The sequence below is a fragment of the Neospora caninum genome, chromosome VIIb (assembly GCF_000208865.1).
Source record: "Neospora caninum Liverpool complete genome, chromosome VIIb".
Lineage (NCBI taxonomy): Eukaryota > Apicomplexa > Conoidasida > Eucoccidiorida > Sarcocystidae > Neospora > Neospora caninum.
The window spans coordinates 437,993-453,553 of record NC_018394.1 but is presented as its reverse complement, the minus strand read 5'-3'; the positions used below and the strand labels follow the sequence as shown (position 1 = coordinate 453,553).

The window sequence follows — 15,561 nt, the reverse complement described above, 5'->3', positions numbered from 1 at the left end:
TGCGCCCTCCACATGTCCCATCGAAAGCAACACCACACGTCTGCTTGATACCCATAAACGGGCTTTTCTGCATATGCGTCATTGCGGTGCTGCGGAGAGAGCGTAAAGATGCTTGCGACAGGCAGAGCCTGCGCAGTTCTCTCTTCCTGTGACTCCTTGAGACCGGCAAAACGGCCGGATCGACAGCACTGGAACTCGTCCCTACGGCTCTGCCTGGAACACCATCACATTTTTCTGCTACGTTGCTGTTGAAACCTAGCAGTACGGCTACCCTCCAGGAGGTTTCAACCGTTTTTGCACACGTGCGCTGCGATGATGTGACAAACCCAAAGTGGCTGTAAGGGATGGGCATACCTTTCCACTTTCCATCGCGGGGCGTCAGCCTCCAATCACCCCTGTTGCTTGTTTTTACAACGACGCTAGAGTGGAAGCCGGTACAGATTCCTCGAGCAACCGACCCAGCTAGAGAACGAAATCCCTCGAGAATGCCAAGGTCAGCCACTAGTGAACAGGCTATCGCCCCCACTACGCTGCTGCCGCGACTGGACTAGGAAAAAAAGCAACGACGGGATGGTCGAAGCCGCGTTCCAGGCTAGCCGATTCGAGAAGCAACTCATGACTCAGAGAGCTCCGCTGGTGCCGGACCGTTTCTCGGTTTTTTCAGAAAACACAAAAAAGGCAGGAAAAACGATACGAACCGAGCAACAAAAGCGACGTGCAGATGTGGTGAGATGTCGGTAGGTGTAGAGTCGTGGTATTTTCCTCTGGGGTCAAAGACAACGTTTTCGGTTAGAATGTTCGAATACGAAAAAAGCAGCAAAGAAAAAACAGTGAACAGCAAAACGAGAAGACTCCTTTGCCCTAGTGAAAGCGGATGGGTTTTCGGTACTGATCTTCCAGCGCAGGAATGTACTGTTTCTTCCACCTAATCGGCCCCGGCAAGTCCGAATACTTTCGTTCGTACCTCCAGTCCGGCGCAAGCAGCTGCGTCGTCTCTGCATCGACAAGCAAGCGGGAAAGACCACAGAGCGAAAAGCACTGGAGTCACACACTGTCCGTGCGCGCACAGCCGTGAATCCACGCAGCTTCACTGAACACGCGTGCCGTCAGTTCCTTCGACGCCCCCGTCTCTCTTTGGGGCGCAAACTGTTTGATGCGGCACTGACGCCTTTTTCTCGGATGGTTGGGAACCTTCTGAAGGAACCGTTCGCATCTAAAGCCTTGCGAGAGCACACTCGGCGTGCAACCCGTCCCACAGCCGCCTGCGAACCTGTGGCCGTACATGCTGTGCACTCTAGCTGACCTTTCCGCAACGGATGCAACTGAATGAGGAGATCTTCGTGGTCGGCGCGGTACCGATCAAGCGTTGCTTGCCAGGCTTCTCTCTGAAGAGACTGCGCAGGCTCCATTCGCCGGATGCGATGTTCCAACTGAAGCATCTTTTCTTCCAGCTGGTACCGGCGGGTTTCCAGTACCTCCCGTTTCTGCTGCTTGGCCAGAATGTCTTTCGCCCGCAGACACTGTTGCTGGATTTCGCGCTTCGTCAGAACGATGAGGATTCGCCGCATCGTCCGGCGCACCTGCAGCGTCAGGCACGGAGAAGGACGTGCACTGGGATTTTTGAAAAGTCGTGTCCAGAAGACACCTGCGCATCTCTGTTTCTCTTCGCGGCGGCCGATAGACTCACCTTTTGCAGACGCTCTGGCTGCTTCATTTCCTGCTTGTGCTGGCGAGCCGCCCACTTTTCGCCCATTAACAGATTCTTCTCCTTCAAGCAGATGTACCAAAGTTTATGGAGGTCTTCGAAAGACTTCATGCGCAGCAAACACGCGGGCCATGCGTCTCCGGCAACAGCGTTCGCCTCCTTCTGCTTCGCGCCGATTGCTGGATCCAGATAACTTCCTGAGAGGAAACCGCACAACGTCCCACATTTATCGCCGACATGCCATCACGCATTCTCTCAAGGATTCACCCGGACTCCCTGAATCTTTACCGTCGGCGACCGACGCACACGCGTTCAAAACAGGCGAAACTGCTCAAACCCGGCCGCGTTCCCGAGTCCGTTCCCGAGTTTGTTCTGCTGAACGCCCCCGTCAACGCAGTGTGCTCAGCTGGCGACATGCGCCGTAGGCGAGACAGAAAACGGATCGCGCGGGGGCCACTCTTGTCAGAGAGTCGAAGCGAGAGAAGAGGACGACGGCGCACCGTCGGCGAAAAGAGGCGTGACGCTGACTGAACCCGTGGGGAGGAGCAAACCGCTCTCAGAGGGAAAACGAGTGACGGAATGAACCAGCAAAAGCAGAGTCGGATGCGCAGGAGAGTTGTCAGGGCCATCTCACCCTTCCAGAGCTCGTCAACTCCTCTGCGCGGCAAATGCAGAGCGGCCGTCGCGCCGGCGCCCCGAAACGCCCTGGCAACCACGTTCATCCTCTGGAGTTGGTGTCGGGCGGGTGAGAACGAATCTGCGTTCTGAAAGAAGCTGTTCCACAGCCTGTGGTGTTCGGCCTCCTCTCGGGTATCCCTGGAGCTCTACTGCAAGCTCAAGGCGCGCATCGTGACAGGGGAGACTGATGGCGAGAGAGGCATGGTCTGGTGGCGCAGCCGTGCCGTTGGGGGCCAGTCCAACAGAAAGCGGATGGAAACCAGGGAGAGAGATGGATTCAGACACGTTCCAGTTGAGCACAGAAAAATGCCGACGTTTCAAGTGGATTCAGTCATTGGCGCGATCAAACGCTTGGGGACTGCGTTCAACCGAAGCGACCCGCGACCGTGACGTTTGACCGCGCACAGCGGCTTCTTCGCACAGCCGCCTTAGAAGAAAGCGTCCTGCGGATTTGTGTGAGTACAAACTTTACAGGCTGAACCGGGAAAAAAGTGGTGAATCCACCTCGTGCATTGAAAAACGCGTTCTTCACCCCACAGACACGGCAACTGTCCAGGGGAACGCGGGCGCCTCTCTTCTCCGCCCGGCTCCGTTCACATGCGGAAACGATGATGAGAGGCGAACGAAAGCCTTTGCGGAAACCTCCAAAACGGCAGATCTCGCATCAGAAACCTTTCAAGGAGGTTTGAGCGCCCCCCGTCGGCGGCGTGAACTCTGGAAGAGACGAATTTCGAGGCTCGGTGTGCGCTCTCCGAGCGTCGCTCTGTATACCACTTCGATTGTGAAGAGGGCTGCGAGAGACGCATGCCCGCAGTTTTTTCGCCGGGGTTTACACGAGAGGTCCGGCCAGAGCACGCCGCTCTCCCTATGCGTTAGGCTCGATCTGAGGAACTTTCTTATTCCACGTTTGTGTCGCTTTGCAGGCTGACGGCGCGCACGTTCTTTATCTCCTGTGACTGGGTGAAAATCCCTGTTTCTTCCGTCTCGCGGTGTCTTCTTCCCTTGCGAGCCGCGGAGCGCGGCCTTCGCTAGTCGATCGCTCCTGGAGCCTCACGTTCCCCCTTTGGGTGAAAAGGACGCGTGAAAGCAGCCGATATTTTGCGAGTCAATTTAGCTGGTGTGTCTGCCGATTTTCTGTCGGGCGCGCCTCCTTCGACGAGGGGAAATGTGGCCGAACCCGCGAGGCGTGGGGAGCTCGTGCCGGCTCAGTGGCGGTCGTCCAGCAGGTTCTCGCGATACCTGAAGACAACACCCCGTGTCCAAACTGTTGTCGATGTGTCGAATTCCTCCTCAGAGCAACCACTTTCCCGAGGGAAACAGGGACAGCTAACCGGGAACGCAGAGTCGGGTACAAAGCTGAAAGCTCCAAACGACGGGTTCCCGTAGTCTCGTGTCCTTGCACTCCACATTTGGGAGCGTCTTCCTCCCTGGGGGGGATGCCTCTGTCTTCTTCCTCAGAAGACGTCTGCGTGCCAGCATTGCTCTCGAAGTTCACGCGGGGGCGCTCCTCTCGATACCTCGATGGTTTTGGGATCTCCGGACGTTTTGTGCTCCACGTCGATGCTGTTTCCAGCAGCCACGAGGGAGGAACGGACCAGCGACTTCAGGTGGCGAGCGGTGACACATCGGCTGCTTTGATGGGCACATGCAGGACTCGAGAGCATTCGATTTTTGTGCTTCTTGACGTATCGAGTCTCGGATTCGAACCCGGTGCCGGGGCCTCGGTTTTTCCCTGTCATCATGGCGCGCCAGACAACCCGCCGTTTCTTTGGGGCGCTCGCGTGCGCCTTTGGCGTGGTTCTTGCTGCGGATTTAACAGCCCCAGTTGGGGGTACTACAGCCGTGCAACAGCTGAACAAACTCTTCTGTAAGCAGAGCGAGAAAGAGCGAACACCTTCAGAAGAAAAAAACCCGGCCAGCTTCTAGGTATTTCTTCAGAGTCGCTAGACACTTTTCAGAGCGATCGCTTTGTTGAGAGAGCTCCGTTCTGGCCGCCTCGGAACATGGCCGTTCTTGGTGAGGAAGGTTGGACGCCGCACTGTCGACAGCACACAGGCCGTTGCCGCGCAAGCATTCTGTTCAGCGTCCTTCGGGTCTCTTCCCTCGGGAAGATGTTTCTCCTCAACAGGCACGGTCAGACCGTCACACCGAGACGTGCGCAGCGTTTCGTCCCTTCCTGTGCAGCCTCTGAATGGTGAAGGCTGCGTGATTTTAGTGCCGTTCCCACAATCTCGTCACACGCACTCCGTGCACCCTGATACTTCTCTCGTGTACGCCCGGCTACTCGGTGTCCGTGACCCGATACTCTTCGCCCTCGCTTTCTCATCGGTGTCCTGAACTTTCTCGGTCTCGCTCCTGTGCCGCAGTGCATCTAAAGAGTCGCAATGAAATTTTGCAGCGCATTAACGCCATCCGGGCGGAGGCTGCTAGAACTGGAAACGCGCTCGAGTCCGACACCGGTGCGCCTTTTGCTGGTGTCGAGTTAGACGAGGTTTGTGTACACCCCGAGTTGATCGGGGACGACGTTCTGAAAGTCATGTCGGCGATTAAAGACGATGCCGAACAAAGTACGTTAGGAGCTTCCTGAGAAACGTCGTCACCGGGTAGTGAGGGATCCGCGGAAGAGGGAAAACTGGGGCGAAAGCGCCTTCGCAGAGACGGGGGGAAACGTGGACTGTGCCAGCATCTGACATACGCCTTGGTGTCAGTCTCGGGACGCTTCCGTTGCAGGAACGTAGCTCAGAACTGAGGGCGTCGTGGTGCTCGTACACAGTGTGTCTTTCTCGTCCCGGTCCCCGCGGAGGTCGTACGCCGCGCGGCGCTGTCGCGCCACATCTTCGCGACAGTTCGTCTTCACGTCTGTGTCTCCGTTCCCGCGTGTTTCTTCGCAGGAGCCGAGCAAACGCGGAAGCGATCGGATGAACGCCTGGCCGCGCTGGAGTGTGCTCCAGAAAAGGCCCTTGAGAGCGACAGACAAGCTGCGCGCGCCTTTCGCAAGCTCGCCAAGAAACAACTGGAGCAGATCCTCGCCGCCAACATTGAGGATCAAACAGTGTTTCTGTTTGGCGCTTCCAGTGAGGTTTTCGTGTTCGCGGCGGTACGTCTCAGCTTCAGGAATTCACTCAAGAAAGGTGTGCCCGCCTTGTGTGAGGTGAACGCGTAGTGAAGCAGCATGTCCAGATGTTGCACGGCAGACTCTACTTCGTAAAACCGACTTCGCTGTGGGGAACGGTGCGTGCTCGCAAATGGACGCGGATGCTCTTCTCTGTATGAAATATGCGACTGCAGTTTCAGAGGAAACACTGGCTGTTTGTCCTGTTCGCTCCCATGTGCTGTCGGTTTGGATTTCTTTCGCTTTCAGAAGGCGCGCCGCGTGATTGTGATTGAGAAGGATCCCGATGCTTGCGACAAGTTCCTCGCCTCAGCCCTTGGAATCTGCTCACTGAAGGACAACGTCCATATTTTTTGTATGAAGCACAACAGTCTAGGAGAGCGCGAGCGTCTCATGGCGTTTTTCTCCATGGCTGAATCCGTAAGTGTCTCACTGCACAGAGAGTCGGGGACACACTCCCGTTTCGCGTCGCTGGAGCGGCGCCGTGGTCACAACTACACACCTTGATGATTCGCTTTTCCCAGTCTGCAGGAGTGACTTCGCGCTGTCCACAGGACACCCCTTGGTTTGCTCTGTCGGAATCCCGGGGATACCGCACTTCTTTCGAGGGTTCCGATTCAGGTGTCTTCAAACTCCTTGAGGTGGGGGAGCGTTGTCTGAAATCTCTGCAGTATCGACGCCCACGGGGTGTTGAGAGAGTGGCCGGAATCGGGGTTAGGGGAAAAGGTCCACAGACCAGGAGAGTGTGTGAGCTCGACACTGTGTGCACGGTTATTAACCTTGAGTGGAGCCTTCGCGTGTGTGCTTGGTGTTGTTCCGTCTCTTCGACCGCAGCTTATTCAAGACCAATATAGCGACATTCCCTTGGACGTCTTACACTCTGACATGAATTACCCTGTCGCGCTGGCTCTTAAGATTTTTGAAGAAATTGACCAGTCCACGACTCTTGTCTTACGCCACCGCCTCAGCCATGCTGCGCTCGAGGTTCTTGGGAAATACTATCGCCAGGTTCTGCTCGTTCTTCCTGACGAGATGGACCCTGACGTGACGAATGTAAGCGAAGTGTAGAAAACACGGTGCTTCTCCGAAATTGGGCGGTTTCCACCGCAGTGGCGCCTCTCGGCACCAACGTCTTGCCCGGGGACCCGATTTTGACATGGCGTTTCTTCCCCTCGAATCGTCTTCTTTTAGCGTGATCGAGACACCTGGCGCCGAAGTAGCTTCTTTCTCTGCGTAGCCAGTGTCGGCAGAATCCTGAACGTCTACTTGCACGTGGAGAGGGTGTGCATCGTACACTCGGATACTCGCACTGTGGTAACTGCTTTCTTTCGAACGTAAGCGACGAAGAGTCGACACCCTGTGTCCACGTGACACGAAGCAACGTCTTCAGTTGGACGTTTTAGACGTTTTGCAGCCTGCCGGTCGTTTCTGTTTCAGTCGGCGTCGGTCCTGCTGCTGCGGAAGAAGTACGTGCCTGATCCTCCACCGAATCTCTGGGAGTCGTTCGTCAGCCCGGAGTGGCAGTTAGCTCCACGCGAAGAGCCGATGGTCCTGTTTAGAGATCTCGTTAGCCAGATATCGGAGCGTTTCCAGCATGAACTGGACGAGCTGGAGAACACCCGCTTGGGCATTCAGGCTCGGGCCATCCGGTCTCACTACCATCTGGCCACTGATGAGGAAAGACAGGGAGACATCGCCTTTCTCGATGAGCTCCGGACCACGCTGGACAATCCCCAGACACACTTCGCTACCGTCCAGGTGAGGTGGAAGCAAGGCATTGCTTTTGGGTAAACGAGGAGCGCAAGGGAGATCAGCGTTTGCCGAGAGGCAGGCATTCCCATACGACCTGGACAGCCAGGACGGTGACCGAGGGACGACGGTTCCGGGGGGTGTACCCCGGTTGGACGGTTCGTATGGGGATCGACTCTCCATTTCTTTCTCTCGATGCACTGACCTCGAAAAGGGGGGGATACCCGCTCGCACAGGGTTGGCAGCAAAGACCACAGCCAAGTGTGCTTCGGCAATCGAACAGCGTCTTGGTTTCGTCGCCTAATTTGTTTTGTTTTAGCTGACACAGTCGTGGTGTCACCCGCGCTCCCTCAGCACCAGTGAATAAATCGGAACCTTTTGTGCAGAGCTACAAGGGCTGGCTCCAGTTTGCTAGCGCTTTGCGGAACATCCAGTGGCGGTTTCCGTGATGGTCTGTATGGGCGTTTGAGGATCTCTCTGTTTAGGCAGCCGGCTGACTGGGTGTGTTTTCCGAGGTCTTGCCAAAAACTTCTTTCAGGAATTGTTTCGGCGGAGGTCACAGGAAGTGGCTGACATAGAACGGAGTACTTCGGTTTTGAAAGAGTATTTTGAGCCGCTGGACAAAGCCATTGCTGCGATGCCTGAGGATTCTATGAAGCACTTGCTCCAAGACATGCAAAACGATTTCGTCGTGGCAACGAACCGAATCGACACAACTGGTAAGTTGTATGTAGGTGTGGAATGCTCGTTTTTGCCACTCCACGCATTTGGGAGCAGTCTCTTCTGGATGTCTATGCCAAATCACCCGGCGGCGTGAATTACAGCGGAGCGTTGCCTGGGCCGTCGTAGCAATGGGGAAAGGCACACTGCCGCTCAGGAGATGACTGCGAACGGTTTCCCCAAAGGACAAACTCACTTGCGGCGAGATCTGAGATGCACGAACCAGCCGCGTGAACGTACGGATTGCACGCCGTATACAGGTGCTTGTGTCCACTGTTTTTCGTGGGTCCCTTCGAGAGATTACGAGAGTACCTGGTTGGTCTAGAGAATGTGACGCAGACGTAAACATACGTGGTATACCTATTAGGATGCGCAGCAGAGCCACTCTAAGGGGGAGTCGAGGAGCACGAGAGAACGCTCTGTGAAAGAAACGTGAGGTGCTCATGTGCGCTACTGTGCATCCGTTGCAGATAGCCAGCTGGAATTGCTGGAAGATATCCTAGAACTGTTGAATCCAGAGCTGTTCACAAGCTCTCAGCTCCTCCCAAAGTCCCTCCACGCGCTCCGCTTGGCAGTTGCCTCACTCAACATCATCACGGACGCGCACGCAATCGTGCGCGACATTGAAGAAACTGTTTTTCGGGGTGTTGATCCGGTTTCTCTTGTTAAGGCATAACGGTTGAACCGTGCACCCAAGGTGGGAGGGTGACACACGTAGGGGCAATCGGCGGATTCACGCTTCGCCTTTTTCTGCCGCTCCAGTTATCAGTGTGACGCGGGATTTCCTGTTGAGCAAACGCCCTGGCACAAAAAGGTGGGCTTTTTTAAGGCCGGCCATTCTTCACTTAGTTTCATAGGTAAGGGTGAGTACATAGTGAAGGATACGTGGTCCATCACGTGCCTTCGAGGTATTGTTTTCAATAGACTGTGTGTGTTGCTTTTTATCGTGCTCATCGTTTAACTTCTTGTATTGTTTGCTTGGAGCTAGACAAGCAGCATCGCTGACAAATCAGCAGCCTGGCTGCGACAGTTACGGACTGACGAAACTGGCCACATCGAACGCCTTCCGGCACCCAGGCACCTGACAAAAACTTGCGAAAACTAGCGTTTTTTGCAGCTCTTTTTTTTCGTGTGAAGCGTTAAACCGGTTAGGCTGACACACGCGTTGACCTATCTGAGCCCCACGTCTGATTTCGTACGTCGGTCGTTCCGTCCGTAGGCTGTTTCACAAGACCGGAATCGTATTCTCACAGCGTGCGGTTAAGATCCGCGATCTTGATCTGCATCGTCCGATCATCACATTTCGTCTCAGAGAAATCCACTGGCTGCCAGGTTCCTTGCAGCTGTACTTGTCGCAGCCTCATGCGCGATAGGTATATTCGCCCGAATTCAACGAACGCGAGCAACTCGTCCGATCGCACTTCCCTACAACAGTGCGCCTTCCCCAGGAGAACCCCCCCTAGCGCGGAGGAGAATACCCTTTTGTATGCGGACTTTAAATTTTTGTCAGAGGATTTACCAGACTGTGTCTAGCGCCCAGGAGACAAGTACGAGCAGCGGCGCTTCTGAGAGCTAGTAGTCTCCTAGCAGTTAACGCATTGTATGCAAAAAAGGCGGTGACTGCACGAGTCCAAGACGCGTACCCGTGATTGAAGTGGCGATCGTTTCCCCCCCCTGCGTGCTTGTCTTTTAATAGTCTGCAATTTTAGCTGGCTTACTGTTTTAAAATTTCTCATTCTGATGGTACAAACCCCGCACGGGCAAAATCCCGACACTCCAACGAGCCGAATTGGGCAGCAGTGCGGCAAACGGATTGCGTTTTCTTCCTTTACGGTATAGCCCTTCCAGAGGATTATAAGTCCACACCTCTTGACCCCCCATTCAATGAATCTCCGCCTCTCCATTTCCCGTTCATTTCCCGTTTTCTCGTGCATCTGCCAGTGAGGACATGCGTGGGTCAAACACTCCCCGGCACGCCTCTCTGCGGCGCTCCGCCCCCCTCTGTTTCTCGCTGCGGAGCTTCGACCGAAGTATCCTTCGTCCTGTGGACGCTCCCCCCTGAGCAGCAACGGGACGCCGATAGCGTTTTCCCTCTGCAATTGACTCGGTCCAGTGCATTTTCCCGCGAGGTGCGCGCGATACACCACACCGCAGCAGCGTACGGGGATGCGGGCTGGTTCGCTTGTCTTGCGTGGACGGTGCGGTCGGTGGACGCGTTTGGATTCATCGCGACGGTTCCGGTGGTCCAGGCGTGCTGTGCTCATTGAACCTCGAAGCGTTTCTGGTGTAGTGCATATACCACGTTGTGTCTATGGGGAGAAAGGTCGCATGATCTCTGCGCGTAAAGGTGTATCTGTCTTTGAATTGTAACGCTGGGGAGAGAAGAACGCATTGACGGCCGATGTTTCTGGATTTTCTTGTCTGACAAAAAACCTGAGCTTGCTATACGCGCGTATTTGGGCGACAACACGTCGAGTGCGAACATTCGAGGTTCTTGTCTCTACCTCTCCTTGAAACTTAGCCAGGATTCGGGGTCCATTCTTCGCCGAAAAGATTCGTTACCCCGAACAGCACATCTGTTTTTCTTTTCCAACAACCTTCCTTCTCGACACAATGAGTCAGACCGCCGCAACGAACTCCGCCACGGTGGCGCCCAGGACTTCCGAGAAATCGTCCCCGGCAGATCCAATCGCCTCGTCCAACTCTCAAAGCTACGTGCAATCGATGGACGACTTCGTCGTCCTCGATGAACACGAGAGAGCGTGTGGATACGTGGTGAAGTTTCAGGTGAGAACACGCAAGCGTTTTGGGCGGAGCTCCGCGAGCACACGGATCGGGTCTCGCCTCTCCGTACGCACTGACCGCCCCGGAGAAAAACCGTGGAAAGTCTAGCCAATGTCCACTGGGACTTCACCGCCCCTCGACGGACGGTCTGCTGATGCAGCAAAGCCTGTGGAAATGACCAATCAGAGACTTCTGCAGTCTCGCTGCCCCGACCGAGCAGGATGAGTACGGACTTTGTAGAGGCCGGGAATTGGACTCACCGAGACCGCTCGCAAGAGATGGCTCTTCGTGCGGCGGGCGACGCCTTCTCTTCGGAGAAGTGTTCAGGGATCTTTCGCTGTCTGACCCTTTTCCTCGTAAAACTCAACCCTGGAGGTTCGAGAAAGAGAGAGAGGTTGTCAGGGATGGAGGGGACGAAAGATCGTGGCCGCAACGCGAAAGCTGGACAAGCGACAGACACTGCGTGGCGCAGAACCCGAGGAAAAGCGAGAGATGAAGAAGCACTTTTTCAAACCACGCATGCGAAGAGGTTTCTTGTCCCTACGACATTTGTGTAGAAAGATGTGGGGCTGTATGCATACACATACCCTTTTTCGCGAGTTCTCGGATCCGTCGCTGCACTCTCGACGTGAGAATTTGAGTCCTCGTTACAACTCTATCAATCTGTAGTGTGCGTCTCTGTCCATGCAAATCTGTATTTGCGTGTGCCCGTGGTTTCCTATACAGCCCTGCTCGTACATCACCATTGTGTTCGATAGATAACTACTGAGAATGTTCTGTAACCGGAGAGAAACGGCCGGTGAGGCACCGTTCGGGTGGGGAGTGTTGGTTTCTCTCCGTCACGAAGAGTTGCCTTTCCCTCTCAGTCTCTCTTTCTGCTAGCCGAAAAGGCTCTCTGCTTCGGTGTGTGCGTCCTGCGTTTCCCGCTTTTTCCAGAGTCTGTGCAGCCAGAGCGAGTTGTCTGTTAGCATCCACGAGCGCGTGAGTGCGCGTTTGGAGACGAAGCGAAAGCGCTTGTCGCGGCAATCCTCGCTCGTCGAGCGGGAGAAACGTGCCCGCGAACGCCATGAGGAACACCTTTGCAGACGGCGCGTGGTGGCGAGGAAATTCATTGAGCGGTAAGCCCGAGGTTCATCGCGGCGCCGAAGCGCAGGTGTACGCATCTCGATCACTTGACATAACCACACCTGTGCTGTGTGTCCACATATATATATATATATATATATGCAGGCGGCTACGATTCTATACAGATGCAGGTTTCTGTGGATACATCTCTGTGGCTATGTTTATGTATAGAGCTGATTGAATGTGTCGTTGTACACAGGGGTGCGAGTGGCATGTGACTATAGGAGCCGGCAAAGTACGTTACTGCATCTCGAGGCCTGTGCGTGGGGCACTGCATTGCTGTGTATGGCAGAAGTAATCATCTAGGCTGTGAGCGTGGTCACACGATTTGCGATCTTTTCCGCCGGTATGTGTAGACCCCGTTTTCCTCGTTGGGAGACTGCTGTCCTTATCCCAAGACAAACACATGGAGAGCCGTCGACCGCCACACGTGGGGAGTCTCAGCCAGGTGTATGTACACTGGCTGCAGGTATCCGGGAGGCGATTGCCTGCACGGTTTTGTGTTTCCACTTGCCTTTCCTCAGTCGCGCAGCGGTTGTGGAGCGAATCCGAAAGACTCAAGAAGAACGCGCAAAGAACCTCGAGCTCCGCGTGAATCGCCTAGACAAACGCGCTTTGGATTTCCTCGAGAGTTCGACTCCTGGTCTGGAAACTGCCGAAGAAGTTGGAGGGGACTCCCTCTCTCTCGACGCGGACCCCGTTGCCATCCACCAAAAACGAGCAGAAGAAACCCTCGCGAACAGAATCGAGGGAATTCAGGTACACGACGCAGTCCTTTCAGAAACATTCTTGTGTGCACATGTAGGTTGGATGTGTATCTGCACTCATGTCTTCACATGGAAAACAGCCACGAAAGCCGATAAAGCTTGTTTCGCTAGAAATCGCCAGTCGCGTGGGCATATAGGGGTGACAAGGCAGCCTAGCATTTTTCGAGACTCTCGTGACATTGTGCTTTGGGGCACAGACCTGAACGCGTACATTTCTGCGTCAACAGCTCCGTGTTTCCATCTGTGCACACATCCACGTATTTTTGCGGTGTCGGTAAAGAAGCCTCCAGGGCTGACGAACCGTGCGTTTGGGGTCAATTGAGAGTCGAGAGGGTCGGGAGAACGTGCAGCGCAGCGGGGTTCTGTGCGTTGTTTTGTGGATCCCGCAGGCAAATTTGCAGAAGAAGATGCAGAGTGCAGAGGAGCGCAGGAACCAGCTGCGGGCGCAGGAGAAGGAACGCCTCGCAAAGGCTCTTCAGCAAATCGAAAAAGTCCAGGGAAAGAACAAACTGGAAGAAGAGGAGAAATCCCTCAGACTCCAGGTGAGAAAAGCGTAAAAGCAGTCTCCGCAAAACAGAGAAAGGAGAAGCGCGGAGAAAATGATAGAGAAGATAAGAAGAGATACAGGAGAAGGAGAGAGAAAGAGACACATAAGCAGGAGAGAGAGACACACACATAAGAAGGAGAGAGAGACACACACATAAGGAGGAGAGAGAGAGACAGAAAAGGAAGAGAGAGAAGGGGAAGGGCGCGAAAGGCACACATACGGTGTCTGTGGAGCGCGGTCCCTCTTGCGCGGTTCCCCTGTCTTCTCCCGCTCCTTTTTTTCTCTGTACAAAACGGCTGTCTCCGGGTGTATCGCATCCTGGTGGGGTCGCTTGCTTCTTTGGATCTCTGTGTCTCCGTCTTCCGCTGTTAACTTCTTCGCGCTTGGAGGAGCCCTTGCGTTTCTCCCCACTTCCTGAGGGAAAAGTGTTTCTGTTCTCTTCTTCACCTCGTTAGAGACACTCTAGGTCGTCTTCGCGGCTGTCGGTGACTTGCTTTGACATGTGTGCATGCGGATGTGTGTAGATCTCGCCGCATGCATGTGAATACATCTGCCCGCGTGCGTGAAAGCGTTGTGTGCATCTGCGGGTGAGTGCTTTCTGTCTATTTTCTTGTCTGACGTCGGTTCAGGAGAAGTTGGAGGAGGCAGAGAGGCGTCGCAAGCAGCTTCTGGACGAAGAGTCCTCTCGGCGCAAGCAGAAGTGGGAGGAGAAACGCGAGGTCATCCTGGCGAGAGAAATGGAGATTGAGGAGAAGAAGAAGGTGAGCGCTGAGTGTTCAACTTGCTCAATGTGAATCGTTTTCCCCGGAAAGGAAGCAGAGACAGGCTCGTGTGGGAATCGATGCGTGCCTGGAGATAGTTCCGGAGAGACACGAGAACAACAGTTTCCTCGGAGAGACAGAACGTGTCTGTTTTTTCTTGAATTCGTGCCGACAGGGTGGTCTTTTTGCGACGCTACACAGCGTCTGCCTCTTTCGTTCACAGCCCTCGCGGCGTTTCGTGCACTTCGGCACCTCTCGAGACACAGATGTTGGGACGGCTTTGCAGCTCATTCTTTGGTCTTTCACCCTTTGAGACGTTTTTCGTTTTCCAGTCTCTCGAGGAGCGCGTCGAACTGGCGATCGAGAGGAAGAACAAAATCATCGAAGAGACGAAGCTAACTCTCCAGAAGAAGATCACGGAAGCCGAGGAGCAAGTCAGCAGGTAAAGACTGCTTTTCCTTTACAGCTGTACCCGTGGAAAACTGCTGGATTTCAGTATCCTACGCGCGCCGCGCGTTTAAAATGTTCAGAAATCGAATTATCTTTGAGTCTCCGGGCCAAGTCTGTTTGCCTCGTCGTTGGCCATCTTCGTTCGTGCAACTCTGTAAAAAGAGCAGGCCCTCGTGCACCGGAGAAATGCCGTGGATCCATACACACATCCATTCACCTCTATAAACGTACACATGTATACGTATATATATATATATATATTGTGTGTGTGTAGAGGTGCGTGTGGAAACGTGTTTGCGTCGATGTTTTTGCCTTTTTCGGAAGGGGTCTGTCTGGTTTACCGTTTGGTGCGCGGGTTTGAAAATCTTTCGTTTGTCGCGTTCAGGAACCGCACGGAGATGGAGCGGCGTTTGCAGGAGCTGGCAGAGAAGATGTCCCAGAAGCAAGAAAAGGCCGAGCAGCTTCGGGTGACCTTGATGAAGCGGAAGAAGGCGCCGAGTCCCTCGACTCTGCGCGCGTTGCATGCAGAGACGTCGCCCTCTTCCAACGAAGACCGACAGGACATGGCGACTTGCGAGACCGGCACGGCTCTCGAAGAAGAAGTGGCTGTCAACTGAGAAGAAAGACACGACGGAAACCCAGTCGTAACTCCAGAATTTTTCACGCAAGGAAGCACCCGTGCTGAGGACTCCCACAAGTCCATACGTGCCTCTATCTGTAGAGGTGTATAGATATACATGTGCAGTTCATGTGTGTAGAAATGTGTATGCGGATGCATGTGTATATATGCACTTTTGATGGTCTAGGCGGGGACAGATGAAGGAGGCGCCCGTGCTGTCACAAGAGAAGGCGCGGTGCGTTTGAGGCTTGTATACGTCAGGAGCTCCCGCTCGATATTCTGCTACCGTTTTGTTGCCATCTTTAGAAAGGAAATCGAAGACCTGTCCTTTGTCTCTCGGGGCTTTCTGGGAACCTCCACGGGACGGGACGCGCGATTTGGGACTCCGCAGCGGAACCGGACGCACAGAGAACGGTGGCATGTTTAGGAGGGAGTGCGGAAAACGCGGTCTCTCTGTTTCTTTTTCACGTGAAAGAAGCAAGAGGGGTTGGCGCCTTGGCCAGTTGTCTTGGCGACGTCAACGGCATCGACAACGCGTTGTCCC

The 15,561-nt window shown here is 54.5% G+C and overlaps 3 protein-coding genes across 3 annotated transcripts; 2 read left to right on the top strand and 1 right to left on the bottom strand.

Moving 5' to 3' along the window:
* Nucleotides 1–861: 861 nt before the first annotated feature.
* NCLIV_024390 (GekBS177P, related) lies at nt 862–2,427 on the bottom strand (the record flags this gene model as incomplete). Its single annotated transcript, XM_003882634.1, has 4 exons — nt 862–995; nt 1,304–1,580; nt 1,688–1,884; nt 2,340–2,427. 4 exons carry the CDS (start codon nt 2,425–2,427, stop codon nt 862–864), a joined length of 696 nt encoding a protein of 231 aa, XP_003882683.1.
* Nucleotides 2,428–4,123: 1,696 nt separating this feature from the next.
* Nucleotides 4,124–8,640, top strand: NCLIV_024380 (conserved hypothetical protein; the record flags this gene model as incomplete). Its single annotated transcript, XM_003882633.1, has 8 exons — nt 4,124–4,250; nt 4,750–4,950; nt 5,275–5,480; nt 5,745–5,915; nt 6,330–6,548; nt 6,933–7,253; nt 7,783–7,963; nt 8,435–8,640. The coding sequence occupies 8 exons, from the start codon at nt 4,124–4,126 to the stop codon at nt 8,638–8,640; spliced, it is 1,632 nt and encodes a 543-aa protein (XP_003882682.1).
* Nucleotides 8,641–10,577: 1,937 nt separating this feature from the next.
* Nucleotides 10,578–15,015, top strand: NCLIV_024370 (putative Trichohyalin; the record flags this gene model as incomplete). Its single annotated transcript, XM_003882632.1, has 7 exons — nt 10,578–10,751; nt 11,685–11,866; nt 12,398–12,632; nt 13,030–13,182; nt 13,817–13,948; nt 14,281–14,390; nt 14,784–15,015. 7 exons carry the CDS (start codon nt 10,578–10,580, stop codon nt 15,013–15,015), a joined length of 1,218 nt encoding a protein of 405 aa, XP_003882681.1.
* Nucleotides 15,016–15,561: the final 546 nt, after the last annotated feature.